This window comes from Leptopilina heterotoma, unplaced genomic scaffold (genome assembly GCF_015476425.1).
Source record: "Leptopilina heterotoma isolate Lh14 unplaced genomic scaffold, ASM1547642v1 Lhet_73, whole genome shotgun sequence".
Taxonomy (NCBI): domain Eukaryota; kingdom Metazoa; phylum Arthropoda; class Insecta; order Hymenoptera; family Figitidae; genus Leptopilina; species Leptopilina heterotoma.
Genome location: NW_025111169.1, coordinates 2,566 through 20,152, shown reverse-complemented (window position 1 = coordinate 20,152; position 17,587 = coordinate 2,566). Strand labels below are relative to the sequence as shown.

General features: G+C 24.8%; 4 protein-coding genes across 4 annotated transcripts; 2 read left to right on the top strand and 2 right to left on the bottom strand.

Moving 5' to 3' along the window:
• Nucleotides 1–543: 543 nt before the first annotated feature.
• On the bottom strand, nt 544–3,597 carry LOC122510717. The gene is made up of 2 exons (XM_043625551.1): nt 3,363–3,597; nt 544–2,724 (listed from the first exon to the last, which is right to left on the bottom strand). Exon 2 carries the CDS (start codon nt 2,689–2,691, stop codon nt 571–573), a length of 2,121 nt encoding a protein of 706 aa, XP_043481486.1. The 5' UTR covers nt 2,692–2,724; nt 3,363–3,597; the 3' UTR covers nt 544–570.
• A 2,342-nt stretch (nt 3,598–5,939) lies between these two features.
• On the top strand, nt 5,940–10,502 carry LOC122510715 (histone-lysine N-methyltransferase NSD2-like). Its single transcript, XM_043625549.1, has 5 exons — nt 5,940–6,093; nt 6,639–6,910; nt 7,021–7,400; nt 7,583–8,723; nt 10,372–10,502. The coding sequence occupies exons 2-5, from the start codon at nt 6,661–6,663 to the stop codon at nt 10,392–10,394; spliced, it is 1,794 nt and encodes a 597-aa protein (XP_043481484.1). The 5' UTR covers nt 5,940–6,093; nt 6,639–6,660; the 3' UTR covers nt 10,395–10,502.
• A 791-nt stretch (nt 10,503–11,293) lies between these two features.
• On the top strand, nt 11,294–12,611 carry LOC122510716 (cilia- and flagella-associated protein 20). Its single transcript, XM_043625550.1, has 2 exons — nt 11,294–11,924; nt 12,139–12,611. The coding sequence occupies exons 1-2, from the start codon at nt 11,649–11,651 to the stop codon at nt 12,442–12,444; spliced, it is 582 nt and encodes a 193-aa protein (XP_043481485.1). The 5' UTR covers nt 11,294–11,648; the 3' UTR covers nt 12,445–12,611.
• Nucleotides 12,612–14,374: 1,763 nt separating this feature from the next.
• On the bottom strand, nt 14,375–16,905 carry LOC122510720. The gene is made up of 3 exons (XM_043625555.1): nt 16,598–16,905; nt 15,818–16,172; nt 14,375–15,418 (listed from the first exon to the last, which is right to left on the bottom strand). The coding sequence occupies exons 1-3, from the start codon at nt 16,880–16,882 to the stop codon at nt 14,448–14,450; spliced, it is 1,611 nt and encodes a 536-aa protein (XP_043481490.1). The 5' UTR covers nt 16,883–16,905; the 3' UTR covers nt 14,375–14,447.
• Nucleotides 16,906–17,587: the final 682 nt, after the last annotated feature.

Below are 17,587 nucleotides of genomic sequence, written 5' to 3'. Positions count from 1 at the left end.
TTTTTTATCAAATTTTAAAAAAAAGTGCCGCAATTTTCCATAAGTGAACTATATTTTTTCTACTTTACTACAAAAGTTACGAGACACAATTTTATATAAATTTTCTATGAAATTTTTAACCTTCTAACAAAGTACGAATTATTTTTTATAAATATATTTCTACATTTCAAATATAACACGTAAATAATAATTACAAATCGCATTTTTATATTCTTGCAATAATGTAAATGGATTTATTTTTGCTCGTAAATAACTTTTTTTTATTGCAATTTCCAAAGTCGAGGAAATTGTAGGAATAAAATCGATTTTTACAATCGAATAACTTTTTTTTCTTTATAATGAATATTTCAATGTTTTTATATTTTTGCAGAAAAAAATCGAATAACTTTTTTTTGTACTGAATATTTCTGAATTTTTTATATTTTTGTTTTTATTCTAAAAAGTCGACTAACTTCTTTTCGTTAAACTGAATATTGTAATTCCTTACATCTTTCAAATCGAACAAGTTTTCAAAAAGAATAAGGAAAAAATAATACGAAGAGGTGACAATTTTTCTTTTATTATATTTTCTCAATTCTCAACAGGTAAATCAAGAGGAATTTGATTTTCTCGAAGAATTTCTTCTCTTCTTTTTTTTAAAATTGCAGATAAATAATCGTGGCGAAGATAACATTTCAATGGTTTTTGAACAACATCGGCGACAACTGACTTGAAATGATTGGCAGTATGGAAATTTGTGAATCGACAGGCAATCAAGAGACTTTCAATTTTATTATCATTATCGTCCATTTCCACGTAACCTCGCCAAATACAAGAAGATTTATCTTTCATTTCTAAATTCAAATTACCAGCAATTTCACATTTGACGACAATCGTTCCCTGAAATTCATCGCTAATTGCATATAAAATCGTCTTCTGAAACTCTTGGAATTGTTTTACTTTCACAACCACCGAACCTGGAAGAGCCGTAAGTTTTTTCCATTCATTTAAATTGCTATCAAATTTATAAATATCGACCTTTGAATTAAATACTGATCCCTTAATAAAATCTGTTTCAGAAATATTCTTCGCTCTGTATTTCACAACATTGGATCCACTGAGCCAGGCCAAATCAACGTGTGATGGAAAATCGACTCCCAGAGCTTGGGACAATTCTTCCAAATCACTTTCAAAAATATTCTTCAAAGTCTCCAACACCAATTGATCGCACTCGAGTTCCGAGGAATAATGTCCTTTGACATCATTTATCCATTTTTCGAAACATTCCAATTTTTCGCAACTTTCAAATTCCGTTATCAAAAAGAAAATTGAAAACTTTTCTTTATTAGTAACTCTCCACATTAGTGATCTCGAGTCTTTTTTCATCAGTTCCAAATCTCGGGATAGTTGACAAACAAATTCCCCTTCTTTGATTTTCATTACAATCGAAATATTCCCAATTTCTCCATTTCTCACTATTTGTAATTCTCCCTCGTCGGGATTGTTCCATTTTTTCAATTTAGAATCAAATTTATAAAAATTTACTCTATTGTCTAGTATAATTTGTAAATTCGAATTCTCGTTAGAAGAAGTAATTGACTTTGGTGAATTTTTTATTTCGTCTAATTTATTATTTTTCTTAGTCAAAATTTGTGATGTACTGGGAAAAGAGAGATCACCGGGATCATTGTCAGTTAATTCGTATTCACCGGGAAAATTACATTCCAAGGCAATTTGATTTTCGGTTAATTTCAATTGATATTCCTTATGAAAAGTCTCCTTCATGTATTCGTCGCGAAATTTACATCGTAATGGTGCGTATTCTTGGGCCTTTATTATAGTGATACCGAAATTTTTGGTAATTTTTGAATTTATAAATCGACAACCAATTAGAAGACTCTGGATATTTTGGGATTTTTTGTAGCCCCTCCACATCCATGTTCGATTATCGAGGGCAATTAATTCAAAGTCATCTCTCGTTATGCCGAGTCGAACGAAATTTTCCTCATTTTCAATTACTGTCAATACACTCTGTCCGGTATCTTCGATTACGTCAATTTTCACTATTCCTAAAATGAGTTTTTTCCATTTTTTTCCAATCGGGTCGAATTCACGAATTTCGGCCATACAACGAAATGTATCTTTATCAGTATTTTTGTTATGAAAATTTTGATAATATTCTCCGTTCAATAAATCGCTCCACAATGGGAAATTACACGTGAGAGCACATTCTTTTTCGGCAATTTCTTCCTCGTGCTTTTTACGAATTATTTCGAGGCGAAAATTGAGATTTTCAAAACCAGCGCGCTCGAGTGTTTGAAGATTAGTGATGAAATTATTGAAGGCATTGGCGGCGGTTTTTGTGGAAAATCGACAAGCAATTATTGTTGATTCATTGTAGTCGGTTGCTTTTGTTTTTTCATAAACGCGAAACATCCATGTTCTGTCATCTTTTTCGAATAATTGAAAATCACGAGTGATTTTACGTATTAAATGATAGGGAAGTGAATCAATTTTTATTATCATTAGAGAAGTTTTTGGTGGTTGTTGTTTTTCTATGTAAATTGTACCTGAGACACTTTCCGACCATTCCTTGGTTGAGAGATTAAAGATAAAGATTTCCAATTTGTTTGTAAATGTCTCGTCGACAAATGGAACTTGTGATGATGATTCATTTGAATTGGTGATCAATTTTCTGAATAGGCTCAACATTTTTTTTGTGATTTAATTTATTTGTTCCATTCACTGAAATAGTGAAAAAAATGAAAATTATTTGAAAATTATCGAGTAATTTAAAAATATTAGTGCGAATAATAATTAGATAAATCAAATACAGTAAAACCTGTTGGAGTGCAACTGGATTTTTAAAATTTTATTATAGTAAACAATCCTTAAAAAATTGTTTCATAATTTAATTTTGTAATATTTTTACAATATTCTGGAACTAAGTGAAAATAATTTTTGTTGGACATTTTTGAAAGCAAAAAAATTTTACAAATAGAGTTGCATTCCGACAGGTTCGACTGTATTATGTAATTAGGTAATAAATATTTAAAAATTAATAAAAACAATAACAATTAATTAATAACAATAATTATTTTTTTTAATAATTGAATTGAGTCTCAATTTAATTATATTAATTCTGATAATAATAATTATTAATTAATTAATTAATTGCTTAATAATTAAATAATATTACCTAATATTTTAATAATAATTAGTAGGTAATAATACTAATATTTGATATTTTATTTATTTTATTAATTAATAATTAATAAATACTAAGTAATAAATAAAAAATTATTTAATTAACAAATAATTAATAATTATTTTAATAAACTATTTTCAATATTTTAAATATTTAACAACTATTTATTACATACCAATAAAAAGTATATTGCAGTATTCGATCACAAATTTATTTTATTTCTGTAAGTTATTGTCTTTAATATTGAGTTGGTATTAAAAGATAAATCCTTATCTTAAGCAAATGGTTCCTATTTATCAGTGATAAGATTCCTAGTAGCTTAGATTAATTTCTATTTAAATAAAATATTTTTAATAATAATTTAGATTACTGATTTGTTGTAATAACCCACGCGCAGCACCGAGAATTTTCTAAAACTTGTTTCAGAAAATTCTCGTCGTATTGGAATTAAAAATAATCATAAAAACTATATTTAATATCAAAATCCATTAATGCTTGAAATTCAAATTTTCCCGCCTTTTTCAAATATCGTTATGTGCCATTTTGTTAATGCAAATATATTAATCACTGTCAATCAGTTTAATTATATTTATTATATACTTTTGTAATTAGTATAATAGCAATTAATTTATTCTGTCTATAGTTTATTAATTATGGTAGTAAAAAATAATAAATTCTAATAAAAAACAATTTGGAATAAATTAATTGACGTAAAATGCGTAAGTAGCGTAAATTTTCGATATTCTCGAAGTATCGAAGTTTCGATAATAATCGATAGTGAGCAAAGCGCCTTCGTGGTCGTTCTTCGTACCAGTAGTTCCAACGGTCTCGTAGAGTGAACAGCGTGTTGCAAGTTCCCGCTAAATTTTTTGTCGCATCCGTTAAAAAATCGTTCGTTTTCCTTTAATTTAATCATTTTTCGTTACAATCGACTGTTTATTGTGAATTTCTTTAGTGAAAAATGCTTTTTTCCCAAATTTTACAGTCGTTACAGTGCATTGTCCGCCATCTTGGATTAGTGGCGCAATGAACGAACAGTGGTTTTTAAAGAAGTAAAACGAAAGTTTTTATTATTTTTCATTATTCGGGTCGTGATAAAAGCAGCAAAAATTAAATTTAGAAGTAATATTTAGACCGATATTTAAAAAATTGTGCAAGGATCGGATGCTGAAAGTTCGTTTATCGTTGGCGAATTCAGATCAGTTCTTTTTGGAGCTCTTCTGGCCGATTTGTTCAAAAATTCGCCTGTGTTCTTCAGTGTGTGAGAATATTTTTGTGATTTATAAAAAATAAGTGGTGAATAATTGGATTTACTACGTTACATAATTAATGGATAGTAATTAATATGAATAATATTTGTGATAATAGTTAAAAATGAATATTATTTTTTAAATAAAAAGTGTTGTGTGTGTGTTTCTTCGTTTCTTGGAAAACTTGAGCAGCTCCAGGTGGGGATCATGTACGGCTGGTTGCAGTTTCCGGTTAGTTTATTTATTTATTATATTAAACACCATTTTTAGGTTAGAAAAAGAGTTTTTCTTAAACTTATGACAAAATTATTTATTCTTAATGTTTATTTCCATTCTATAATTTTTTTTTTGTACATTTTCATTAAATAAATCCTGTTATTCTAGTGAAATGGGATTATTTATAGAAAAATATGTAAACAAAAAGGGCCGTATCAAGTTTTTTAAAATTATTTATAGAAAATTATTGTTGAATAGATTGAATGTTCTATAATCCGAGATTAATTATTTTTTAACGATAGAGAGTAAAAAGTCAAAATTAATTAATTAATAGAAATATTTGTCAAAAATCCAGAAATTCGAGTATTAAAAATTTTTTTTTTTAATTTTTCAAAAAGTTCTCAAAAAGTCAACAGAGGAGGTAGGAAATTAAAGATAAAAATGCGTTCCAATAATTGAGCCGACAATCTACTACCGGTGAGTCGTATTTTAATTAAATTTTGAACATTTGAGGCGTGCCAAGAGCAGAATATTTTTTTATAATCATTTTTGGGGTTTTTTACGAATTTTTTCGGTATTTTCCTTAAAATTACTTAACCATGACGATCAAAGACCCAAAGTCTAAGTCGATATAGATTTATTTCTATTTAAAAAAAATTCTTAATTTCTTTTTTAAATTGATATTTTTTGACATTTCTATGTTTAAATAAATAGAAATTAATGTTTTTAATATTATCGCGAGTGAAAAATTGTGTAACAGTGTTTGTGAATAAAGAAAATTTATTATGAATAAAACAATAGAGGTAAGTGACATTTTTTACTTTAAAATTGTTATGACATTACTATTTTTCATTTTGCAATTTTTTTTTCATTTTTCTTTTTATTTATAAAAATTTATTAAATTTCTCTCAGTATTTTTTTTATTCATAGTAAAATGCTTAGGGTTTATTTTTGAATTCAAAATTTTGAATTCTTATATCGAATAATCGTTTTCGATTTTTACCACTGTCGATTATTGGCGGAAGATTCAATTTTTGTCTTACGTCTCTTACGTAGCCAACGCTTTTACGTATTTATTTTACGTTACATGTAACGAACTTCAACTGACGCATCAACCGTTTTCTATTTTTATTTCTCAAATTATTCCAAAAATAATAATTTAAAATTATTGTTTATTGATTTAACTATAATTTATTATTGTCCCCTCTCTAATTATGCTAATTATAGTTCATTTTTCATAATAAACGCGCAGTAAGATAAATTTGGATAAATTCACCAATAACAGTCTGTTTTTTATACGCATGCGTTAATTTTTACCGGCATTTGTCGGACATTTTCTGTTGTTTTCTAATTATTTTTTTGTCAGACGCTTTACCTTGTTTATAGTTGATTAAGCTTCTTTATTTTCAATATTTCCCAGTGAATCAGTGTAATTGTAAGGTATGTATTTGAAATTATTAAAATATATTAGATTTCTTATCGATAGTGTACTTTAATTTGTCTTAAAACATTCTCATAATAGAATTATTCCAAACGGAAGTAGAGGTAACCTCCAAAAATTTGGTCTACAAACAAAACAAAATATTGTTTCAATCGTTTCAATTAGAAGCAAATTATTACTTTCTAACAATAAATCAAATATTCAGTAATTTTTCAAAAATGTTTTTTCATTATTGTTTATCTTTTTTTTTCTTCAAGTTTCGATTGAGTTTTGTTTTTTCGAATTTTGTTATAGATCAATTCTATGACAGATTTCGCTGATTTCATTTTGGATCATTTTGAATATATGGATATATTTTGGAAATTATTGAAGTAAATAATGAGAGTGAATATTAAATTAATGTTAATTGTGTTTTATTTTGATAGGGGGAATTTTGTTTTCGATCTTAATGGATAGAATTAATTTTAATTCGTTTAATTAAAAATTAAATTATGTGTGTTACTGTTTATGGTAATTTTGCTAATATTGAATATTTCTTTAACAGGGGAAATTATTTTGCACCCGCTATGGCGGAAACAGAAAACGTTAAAACGATGGAAAATCTTAACAAGGATAAGAATGAAAGAAATGGCATTGAGTCGATAAATGACAGTGGAATCGAAATGAACGAGGAAAAGGAAAAAATAGAGAGAAATTTGTCAATAAAATGCCCTTGGATTCTTGGTCAATTAGCTTGGGCTCGAGGCAGCAGTTATCCTTTTTGGCCCTGTGTTGTCACTCTGGATCCAACAACTCTACTGTACTTTAAAGTTCAAAGTAAATATATTTTTTTGTTCTGAAAAATTGTAATTTTTAATCAATTAAAAATAAGGGCTTCTTAATTTTTGATGAGATTGTAAAAGATGATTAATTTAATTTTATTGCAGATAAGGGCAGATCTCAGGCTCTGATGGTTCATGTCCAATATTTTGGCGATGGTGGTCGTCATAATTGGGTATTGTCACACTACATGATACCATTTGTCGGTCTCGAGGATTTTAAAGCACGAGCTAAAAGCATAACACCCGAAATCAAGAAAAAAGATCCAAAATTTGCCGCTGCATTCACTCCAAAAATGGGAGTTAAAAAACAATGGGGAATTGGAGTTACAGAAGCCTCAGGTCTAATGCATCTATCAAATGAAGATAGAGCTTCAATTTTTGAACCCGTTATACCTGAAGAAAAAACAGTTCAACTGACAAATAAATTAAAAAGGAAACTCTCTCCAAAGGGATCCAAGTTTCCAAGTGATACTCCAAATTCGAGCGTAATTAATTGATCTCTTTTTATTTTGTTTCTCAAAACTATGATTTTCTTCTTTTAATTTTCCCTTTTTCTTTACTTTTTTCTTTAACCGCGTTTTTCTTTTTCTTTTCCAAACAAAATTAAACTTGCTCACAGTTTATTTCTTTTCTTTTAGTTATATAAAAAAAAAATGTTTTATTTCAGTCTAAGAAGTTGAAAAAAATTGAAAATGACGAACAATCACAATCACAAACACCGTCAACTCAACAATCTGAAAGTTCGAATCAAACCGAAGAATCACTATCAAATAAAATTGTCACAGCACCGGCAAAGGAATCATCGAGTAATGCTTATTCAACTGCCAGACGTAAAAGTACAAGAAATCAAAATAAAAATTCAATTGAATTACCGAAGCGGCAAAATTTAAGAAAGAAAAATTCCAAACTATCGGAAGAGGAGAGAATTAGAAGGGATGAAATTGATTTTGAAGATTATTACAATTTGAATAAAGATTTTTGGAAATCTGATAATCCAGATGCGACTGATGAGGAAATAAGAAAATTACTGCAAGAAATTTGGGACGATATGGACGCTGAGGAGAAGCATAATAATTTAAATAGAAACTTCGATAATTACCGATATAATCTCCCTGATAATTCAAAGGCAAAACGAGTCAAAAAGACCCCATTGCACCAAGAGAAGGAAAATTCGAAAAATTCAGAAAATGCTCAACACGAAAGTAACAAAAATATTTTGCAAGTGAATGGAAAAACTGAGGAATCAGTGAAAACAAGCGAAGTAGTTAAAAATAAACTCAGTCCACAGAAGGAGAAAAATAAAAAAAATGAAAAGGAGACAAATAATGTTTCGAAGGAAAAGGGAAAAATTTCCGAAAAGGAAAAAAATAATTCCGACGATGGCAATATTCAAAAGGAGAAAAATAAAATTTCCCCATCCGATGATGACAATCTGCAGAAAGAGGAAAAGAAAAATACCGAATCGATCGATGAAAATGTTGAACAAAAAGAAAATAAGAATTCTGATTCTGATGATAAAGAAATAGTGAAAGAGAAGGAGAAAATTTCCGAAACTAACGAAGACACACAACAGAAGGAGACAAATAAAGTTATTTGTGAATTAATTCCACCTAATGATAATTCTCCGAAAAAGAATGGTAAACCGGAAATAAACGATAATGTGGAAAAAGATAAAAAGAAGGGAAATTCAAAAACTAAAAACTCTCAGAATGCAAAGACTAAAAAGGAAAAGGTTCTTAAAAGGAAAAATAATTCATCTGAAAAAGAAGTTTCAACTAAGGAATCAAATAAGGAGAAGAAAATAGCCGGTAAATATTCTTCTGTCTTTTATATTAAATTCTAATTTATTAAATCAGATCTCGGATAGTATGTTTTTTTTTACTTTTTCAAATTATTCTAAAAAAAAAATTGTTATTTTAATTGTAATGAAAAATGTTCAAAAGAAAATTTGAAAACTAAAATAAATAAAAATTACATAGCTTCAAAAAATGATATAAAAATATTTTTTTAAAGTTAGAAAATAATTCTATAAATGTTTTTAATATAATTTTTAATAATTTAATTATTTTTAATACCTTCAATTACATTTTTCCGTAATTTCAAATATGTAGAAAAAATAATTACATTAGAATCCTTTAAAAAATCTAAATTTTTTTAAAATTAACATTTTAGGTAAAACATTTAATTTCAAGTTTTTTTAATTAAAATTCTTCAAAAATTAGTTTTTTAAATTGCTTACAAATTCTTTTAAGAAATATTCAGTTAATTAAATTACAAATTTTATAATTAAAATGTTTAAATTTTGAAAAATTTTGTTGAAAATAATTAATTCTCCTGAGTATTTTATCAGAATTTTTGAAAATAAAATTTTGAAGAATTTTAATTGCAAATTCGAATACAATTGAATTCTCAAAAATTTTGATGAAAAATCTTCAAAGGAAAATTTTAAAATAAAAATAAATGGAATTTGCTTCAAAAAAATTATATTAAAATATTTTTTTAGAAAATAATTCTTAACATTTTTTTAATATAATTTTTTAAAATTCAATTATTTCCAATATTTTCAATTATATTTTTCCAGAAGTATTTTTTGAGAATTTTTGAAAATCAAATTTTAAAGAATTTTAATTGCAAATTTCGAATTTTGAAAAATTTTATTGAAAATAATTAATTCTCCTGAGTATTTTATGAGAATTTTTGAAAATCAAATTTTGAAGAATTTTAATTGCAAATTCGAATACAATTGAATTCTCAAAAATTTTGATGAAAAATCTTCAAAGGAAAATTTAAAAATGAAAATAAATGGAAATTTGATTCAAAAAAATTGTATTCAAATATTTTTTTAAAAAATAGGTAATTCTTAAAATTTTTTTAATATAATTTTTTAAAATTCAATTATTTCCAATATTTTCAATTATATTTTTCCGGAAATTCAAATATCTACCTAGAAATCCAAAAATTTATTTAGATTAAAATTTTTTAAAACATTTATTTTTAAAATTGTTGAAAAATTCTAACTCTCAATTACTTTCGGAATTTTTAATTTAAGTTTTAATTATATGCAATTGAAAAATTTATTATCTTTTAAACATTATTTATTAATGGTTTTAAAAAATTATTTGATGAATTTTCAAAGCATTTTCGGAAAATTATTTAAAATAATTGATTTGTAGAAGAAATTTAATTAATTGTTGATAATAATTAAATTTTTGAAGGATTGCAATTGTATTTTTAGAAATAATTAATTTTCCGAAAGTTTGAATTTGAAAATAAAAAATTTTAATTTCTCTGGAAAAATAAAAAATGAAAAGTGGATATTTAATTATTTATTTAACAAAATTATTGAAATTTCGAATAATTGAATTTAGAAATCAGGGAAAGTTCAGGGAAATAAAAAATTAAATTAAAAATTTGGCTTCTAAATATACTTAATTTATTTTTTCCTTTTCTTTACAGATGATCAATCAATAAAAGGATAAGTCCCAAAAAAAATTCTTGGAAATCAAAAAAGAATTTTTTTCTAAGTTAAATATCAAAATTTGATTCAATAGATATTTTTTTCCTAACTAATGGAAGTGAAAGAAGATTTTTAAAAAAATCTTTTCATTTTTGACAATTATACTACATATGCATAGCCATATTTAGATGATAAGGATCAATTTTTTTTTTAGATAGAGAAATGTCTCTCTAGGAGCAACCAAGTTGCCTAATCTTAGTATTTTTCTAGAGTTACAGAAAGCTTTATTTAAAATATAATTTAGTGCTTATATTGAGTCGAATTGATGATAAAAAAAGTTCTTTAATATTATATATCAAAGTACTTAAAAAAAAAATATTATAAATTACATATTGTCACGTTGAACGTTTTTTTGTTGATATTCGTTGATAAATGAAATTCAATATAGATATATTTACACGTTTTAAAGCACAGCTTTAGTCACGTATTATTATAATGATAATTTTTTTAAAAAATAATAAATTATAAATTTTATGAGAGACATACGTTTTCAAAGAAACGTATATTATTGTATTTGATGATTAATTCTTTGTGACTCAATATTTTTCTTAGCAACTTGTTCTCTAAAAAAAAAAAAAATTTCATTGTTCTGTTAGATTAAAAAAGAAAATTATTGTATTTATATAATCCAGTTATTTCGACATTATTAAGTTACAAATACATGAAAATGAAGCATATTTATATTATTTATACTTAACAGAGTGTTTTGTATTAATATCTTGTAAGACTTTCGATTTTGAACTATTTGAAATAATTATAAAAAATATATTAGAAAATTTCTTTCTTTTATTTCCCTTTTGCTTGTTTGTTTCTGAATTTAAATTTCGTGCCTAAATACAATTTTCAAAAATGCGCAAACGGCGCAAATGTGTTCAAAATGGCCGCGCGATGGTCCGGGTATCGATCAAACAAGCATAATTTTCCGGAATTATAGATTTTTGTATTTATTTTTAAAATTATATGTGTGTAGAAAGTTTGCATAATATTTTCGAAACTAGTCAAAGTTTTCAAAGAATAGTTTTTGGTTTATTGGTGGCATAATTGAGTTGTATTTTTTAGAGTTCGGTTTATTTCGATTGACTAGGTTATGTTTACTGTAATCGAGAAAAAAACAAAACGTTGACATTGCGTGAAGTAAACAAAATTATGCTATCTCGGAATTTATAAGGGAAAAAGAAGTTTATATTTGTGAATTAGAGTGAGAGATAAAAAAGAAATGTTTAAAAATACATTCCAAAGTGGATTTCTCTCCATACTTTATAGTATTGGTAGTAAACCTCTACAAATTTGGGACAAAAAAGTGAGAAATGGACACATTAAAAGAATTACCGACAACGATATTCAAAGTTTAGTGCTTGAAATTCTTGGCAGTAATGTCAGTACAACTTACATTACGTGTCCTGCCGATCCTCGAAAAACTTTGGGAATTAAATTGCCATTTCTTGTAATGATAATCAAAAATTTAAAAAAGTATTTTACTTTCGAAGTTCAGGTAAGTATTTTTTATTTGGTTTCGAAACGGACAGAAAGTTTATTTCAATAAAATATTTTATCTAAAAATATTTAAATTTAAATACTTTTGTAAATATTTATTTAAATATCTATTTACATATATCTATTTAAATATTATTTTTTTATTTTTATTTTCTATTTCTTGAGATAAAAAATTTTTTTCTTCTCATTGACTAACGTAACAATTTTTGCAGGTAATTGACGACAAAAATGTTCGACGAAGATTCAGAGCAAGTAATTATCAATCGACAACGAGAGTGAAACCATTTATTTGCACAATGCCAATGAGATTAGACGATGGATGGAATCAAATACAATTTAATCTCGCAGACTTTACACGTCGTGCTTATGGTACAAATTATGTGGAAACATTGAGAGTTCAAATTCACGCAAATTGCAGGATACGTCGTGTTTATTTTTCCGATAGACTTTATTCAGAGGATGAATTACCAGCTGAATTTAAACTATTTCTACCAATTCAAAATAAAGCCAAGTGTTAAAAATCGTTTTTAGCTCAATTCGTCAGCAGTTATTTGTATAACGTACAAAATTTAATTAAGAGAGTTAGAAAGATATCTCAATTTTTAAGGTAAAGAAACAAAAAAAAAGTGTCCTTCATATTTGACTACATAATTATTGAAAATAAATTTATTATGCGACAAAGTTATTCTTTGATGTCGTTTTTGATATTTTGATTTTTATTAGACAGAAGCAATTAATATTATTTATTGGGGTAAAATTAATTTTGAAAAAATATTGATTTTACGTATTAATGTATTTTATTAGTATTCAATATATTCTATTAATATATTGAGAGTATTTATATTTTAATTATTTTCCTTGTGAGAATATCATTTTTTATTTTTATGACATTGGAAATCAATTAATTGAAATTTCATTTTGCCTTATTTTTAAATCATTTTTTAATGATTAATACAAAAATAATTTTACAATATTGTAAGGGAAAATTTCTAAACTTGGAAAAAAGGTTTTTTTAATTTTGCAAGTTTTTTGTTGACTAGTTATGACGTTAGATATTTATTGTTTACAACCTTTTATTTAAATTCTTCGCAAGAATTCAATTTTTTTTTATACATAATAAAATTCTTCGCAGGAATTCAATTATTTTCAAAACAATTTTTATAAAATTTCTCAAAAGATTCTTGAAAAAAATCCAATTATTTAAAAATTTGTTTTAAAACTTTGCAGGAATTAAATTATTTTAAAAACAATTTTTTTATAAAACTGGAAAGAATTTCATTATTTTCTTAAACAATAAAATTTTTCGTATCGATTTAATTCTTGAATAAAAGCCAATTATTTTAAAAAACTTTAATAAAATTGTTTGCAGGAATTAAATTATTTTCATAAATAAAAAAATTTTTTCAGGAATTCAATTCTTTAAAAAAAATGTAATTATTTTAAAAAATTGAAATAAAATTCTCCGCAGGAATTGAATTATTTTCATAAATAATAAAATTCTTCGTATGACATAAACTATTTTCAAAACAATTTTTATAAAATTTCTTGAAAGAAATCCAAAACAAATTTTTTTAAAATTTTTTTCAGAAATTAAATTATTTCAAAAACAATATTTATAAAAATTCGGGAAAGAATTCCATTATTTTCTTAAACAATAAAATTCTTCGCATGGATTCAATTCTTGAAAAAAGCCAATTATTTTAGAAAACTTTAATAAAATACTTTGCAGGAATTAAATTCTTGTCAGGAATTCAAATCTTTAAAAAAATTTAAATAAAATTCTTCTAAATAGTTCAATTATTTTTTAAATAATTAAATTCGCCGAAAGAATTCAATTATTTCTTATATAATTTTAATAGAATTCTTTAAAACAATTTTATTATTTTAAAAAATTAAAAAAAAATTCTTGAAGGTAATGCAATTATTTAAATAAATCTAATAAAATTTTTCAAAATAATTCAATTATTTTCATTAAAATTCAAATTAAATTTCCTGCAAGAATTAAATTACTTTATAAATAATTAAATTCGTCGAAAGAATTTAATTATTTTCAATACAATTTTAATAGAATTCTTAAAATAAAATTAATTATTTAAAAAATTTTTTTTTTAAATTCTTATACGTAATGCAATTATTAAATTTTAATAAAATTCTTCAAAACAGTTCAATTATTTTCAAAATGATTATTATTTATTCATTAATAAGTTATTATTAGATACACTTATCAAATTTAATTAAAAATTTGTTATTTGTAAGTTTTTGATCAAGAAACATTGTCAAAAAAAAATTGAATTGAAGGTTTGAAAATTAATTATTTAAAAGAATTAGAATTTTTTTCTCAATCGTTGAGTATTAACGTCAACTATAAGTTACAAATCGTTACCTATAAACGAAAATAATTCGTTTTTAGTGTAATATAAATTTTATTTAAATACATTTACAGTTTATTTACTTTTTCGAAAATTAATTAACATTTTAGATTTTACAATTAATTTTTAATTAATCTTTTTTTTAACTATTCTTAATTTTCTGAAAGTTTTATTTTCATTTTCTCAGAGGATTTCAATTTCGAAATTTCCTCACAATTTGTGGCTTTATTCAAAGATTCTCGACAATTTGCGATTAGTTTTCCTTGTCCATAGGCATTTTTTCGTTCAACTGGATTTTGAATTGATAATTCCATATTTTTCATTGAGAAACCTTTTTTCTTTAATTTCTCAAATATCATCTTGAGATTTAATCGAGACTTTAACAATTCATTTACTATTAAATCGGACGTTAATAATTTACTTTGTAATTTTTTTTCCAATGTTTTCGCCTCTAATTCGACAAATTCAGGAATTACGGAATCACTATCGCTTGGTAAGCCCACTGAGAAATTGAATTTGTAATTTTTATTATTTAAATGTTGTTTTATTTTGTGAATTTCGTTTAGGATATTTTTAATTTTTCTCACATTGTAATTTTGAAAATTTGTTGTTATTGGTTTTTTTGTAAGTGATTCTTTCGAAGGATTTTTGGGAATAATTTGTTCGATCTTTTTTTGTGAATTTTGTATTAGATTTTGGGAGTTATTGATAATTGGGTCATTAATTTTTGTGACACTTTGTGTTTTTTGGGGTAAATCGTCGAATTTATAGGGCCATTTAGAGAAAATGTTACCTTCGTCATTTGGGGGAAAAGGAATTTTTTGTGCTTGAAGATATTTACTTTTTTCGAACTGTGAAAAATTTTGTTCGTTCTTTGGTAATTTCTCATTCTTGTTGCTTATCGGAATTTGAGGTACTTTCGATTTTTTTTCTTCCTTTTCGTTATTCTCTGGTTTCTTCAATTTTTTCGTTGAATTCTTTTCTTCCTTTTTGGTGATTTTAATTTGTTTTGAATTCGTTGAAAATTGTCTTATTTTCTGTTTTGCTCCACTGTTTCTTGTGAGAGGATTTTTTTGATTTGTTGAAATTGGCGCGGTTTGAGTATTATTTACTTGCAGGGTTTCTGAAAGAAATTGATTTTTATAAATTCATGAAATATTTTTTTATTTTTACACTATTTTTGTATATTTGTAATTTTATTTAAAGTTTGTGATGATTTTTCCTTTTCTTAAAATCGTGAATTTATTTTTTCTTGTCCCTAAGGTTTTGAACACTCAAGTAAACGACGATTTTTTAAATTATTCTTTCAATTTATTTATTTATTTATTTATTATTATTATATTTATTACTAAAGTGCTTTCAAAGTAATTTATTTTTTTCTTTCAAATTTATTTGAATTTTTTAACTTCATACGATTCGTGATGAATTTGAATTTTTAAATTAAATTTCAGAATTTTTTTATTTAATTGCTTTTGAAAAAAAATTGTTAATAAATAAAATCAAATTTTAAATTCCACGATACCTGTATTTTTGAAGTTCTCGGTTTGTGAAGTTCTGTCGACAGAATCAATTCCCCATTTTAATAGGTACATATCGAAAAATGCTTGAAATAATTTCCCTGATATTTCATTGTGTTCGTAATGGCGATCTTGCAAATAAACTCGTCTAATATGACAATTAGAATAAATAACGATTCTCTGCAGAGCATCGTAATCCGTTCCAAAAGTATCGTGGCACAAATTTTGTAAATTGATTTCTAAATTATTCCAATCTTCTTCTAATTTTAATGGCAATCGAGCGACGGTTGTGCCGATTTTAGGCGATATTTCCTCATTCAAGAATGAAAATTTCCTTCGAAATTTTTCTTTATCTAATATCTAGATATAATTTATTAAATATTTAAATTAAAATAGTATATAATAGTATTTTTTGGTTACTTGACCAATTAATTCTTTACTAGTTTCACAAAAGTAAAAAACTAATCGGAGCAAAAAAAATTATTTTTTTATTTCCACGGTACATCAAAAAAAAAAATATACTAAAAAATAACTTTCTAATAATTTATTCTTTACTATTTATTATTATTTCTATTGTAATTTAAATGAACAATTATTTACCTATTTAAATTAATAAGTGAATATTATAATTAATTTTAAATTAATGTTGAGGAAGAGAATTTGAATTGTCATAATTAATTTTATTTGACATGTGATTGCCGGGGGTTATTTGATCTTGATTAATAAACATTATTTGTAATTTATAATTATAATAATTATTGTTATTATTAGTAAAAAAAATATACCTGAAATTCCAATTTTAAACGGATTTGTAAATTTTTGATAATTAAAACAAGAATGGGAAGTTTGATATTCAAAATATCCGTTGGATCAGCGGGACAAATGATTTTTGTACAAACAGGAACATTATGAGGACCTGTTATTTCAATTACTTTGTCTCCATTTAAAAAATCATCAATTACCCGACAAATTTTGCCGTCAGGTGAAATATATTTTGACCACAAGTTCAATGGTTTGTCACCGATACTGTACAAAAGAGATAAAAAACCGGAATTTCGTAGTTCTGTCATTTTGCAGTGAAATGAGTGAAGGTTTTTTTTGTATTATTTACAAACTGGTTATTGTAGAGAGAATTTTTGTGATAGAGAAAATTTTTTCTTCATGATTATTTCTAATGAATTTGAATTTTCTTCTTAGTGAGTGATATAAATATTTTTCATTATTAATTTTTATATTTTGTTTAAAAGGTTAGGAACAATTGATAACTGTGGTGGGAAAAGAAAAAAAATATTTACTTATTGTCTATACATTTTTTTATGTCATTTTTTATTTATTTGTATTATGTTTTCAATGGTTTGTTTTTATTTGTTTATTTACTATTTTCATTTAGAGCTATTTTTTAAATTTTGTTGATTGTTGTCATTTACTTGAAAAATTTTTTTCTGTTGAACAACTAAATATTACAACAAGGATTTTTGGTGTATTTTTATTTTAACTTTTCTTATTTTGCAGCTTAATTTACTTACAAAAAATATTATAATTCATGTTATTAATTAATACAAATACATTTACTGAATATTCACTAAAAAATAAATTTATTATTGTTATATGTTTTAAATTATATTACCTACCAATATTATTACAGCACCTCCACCCGAACGCTATCAGACAATCAAAATTTGCTAAAAATGAAAATAAAAATTTATTTCTTCCAAAATTAAGGACTCTAATCATCCAAAAATTACCTGAGTTCCAGTAGGGACCGAGCCCTTCGC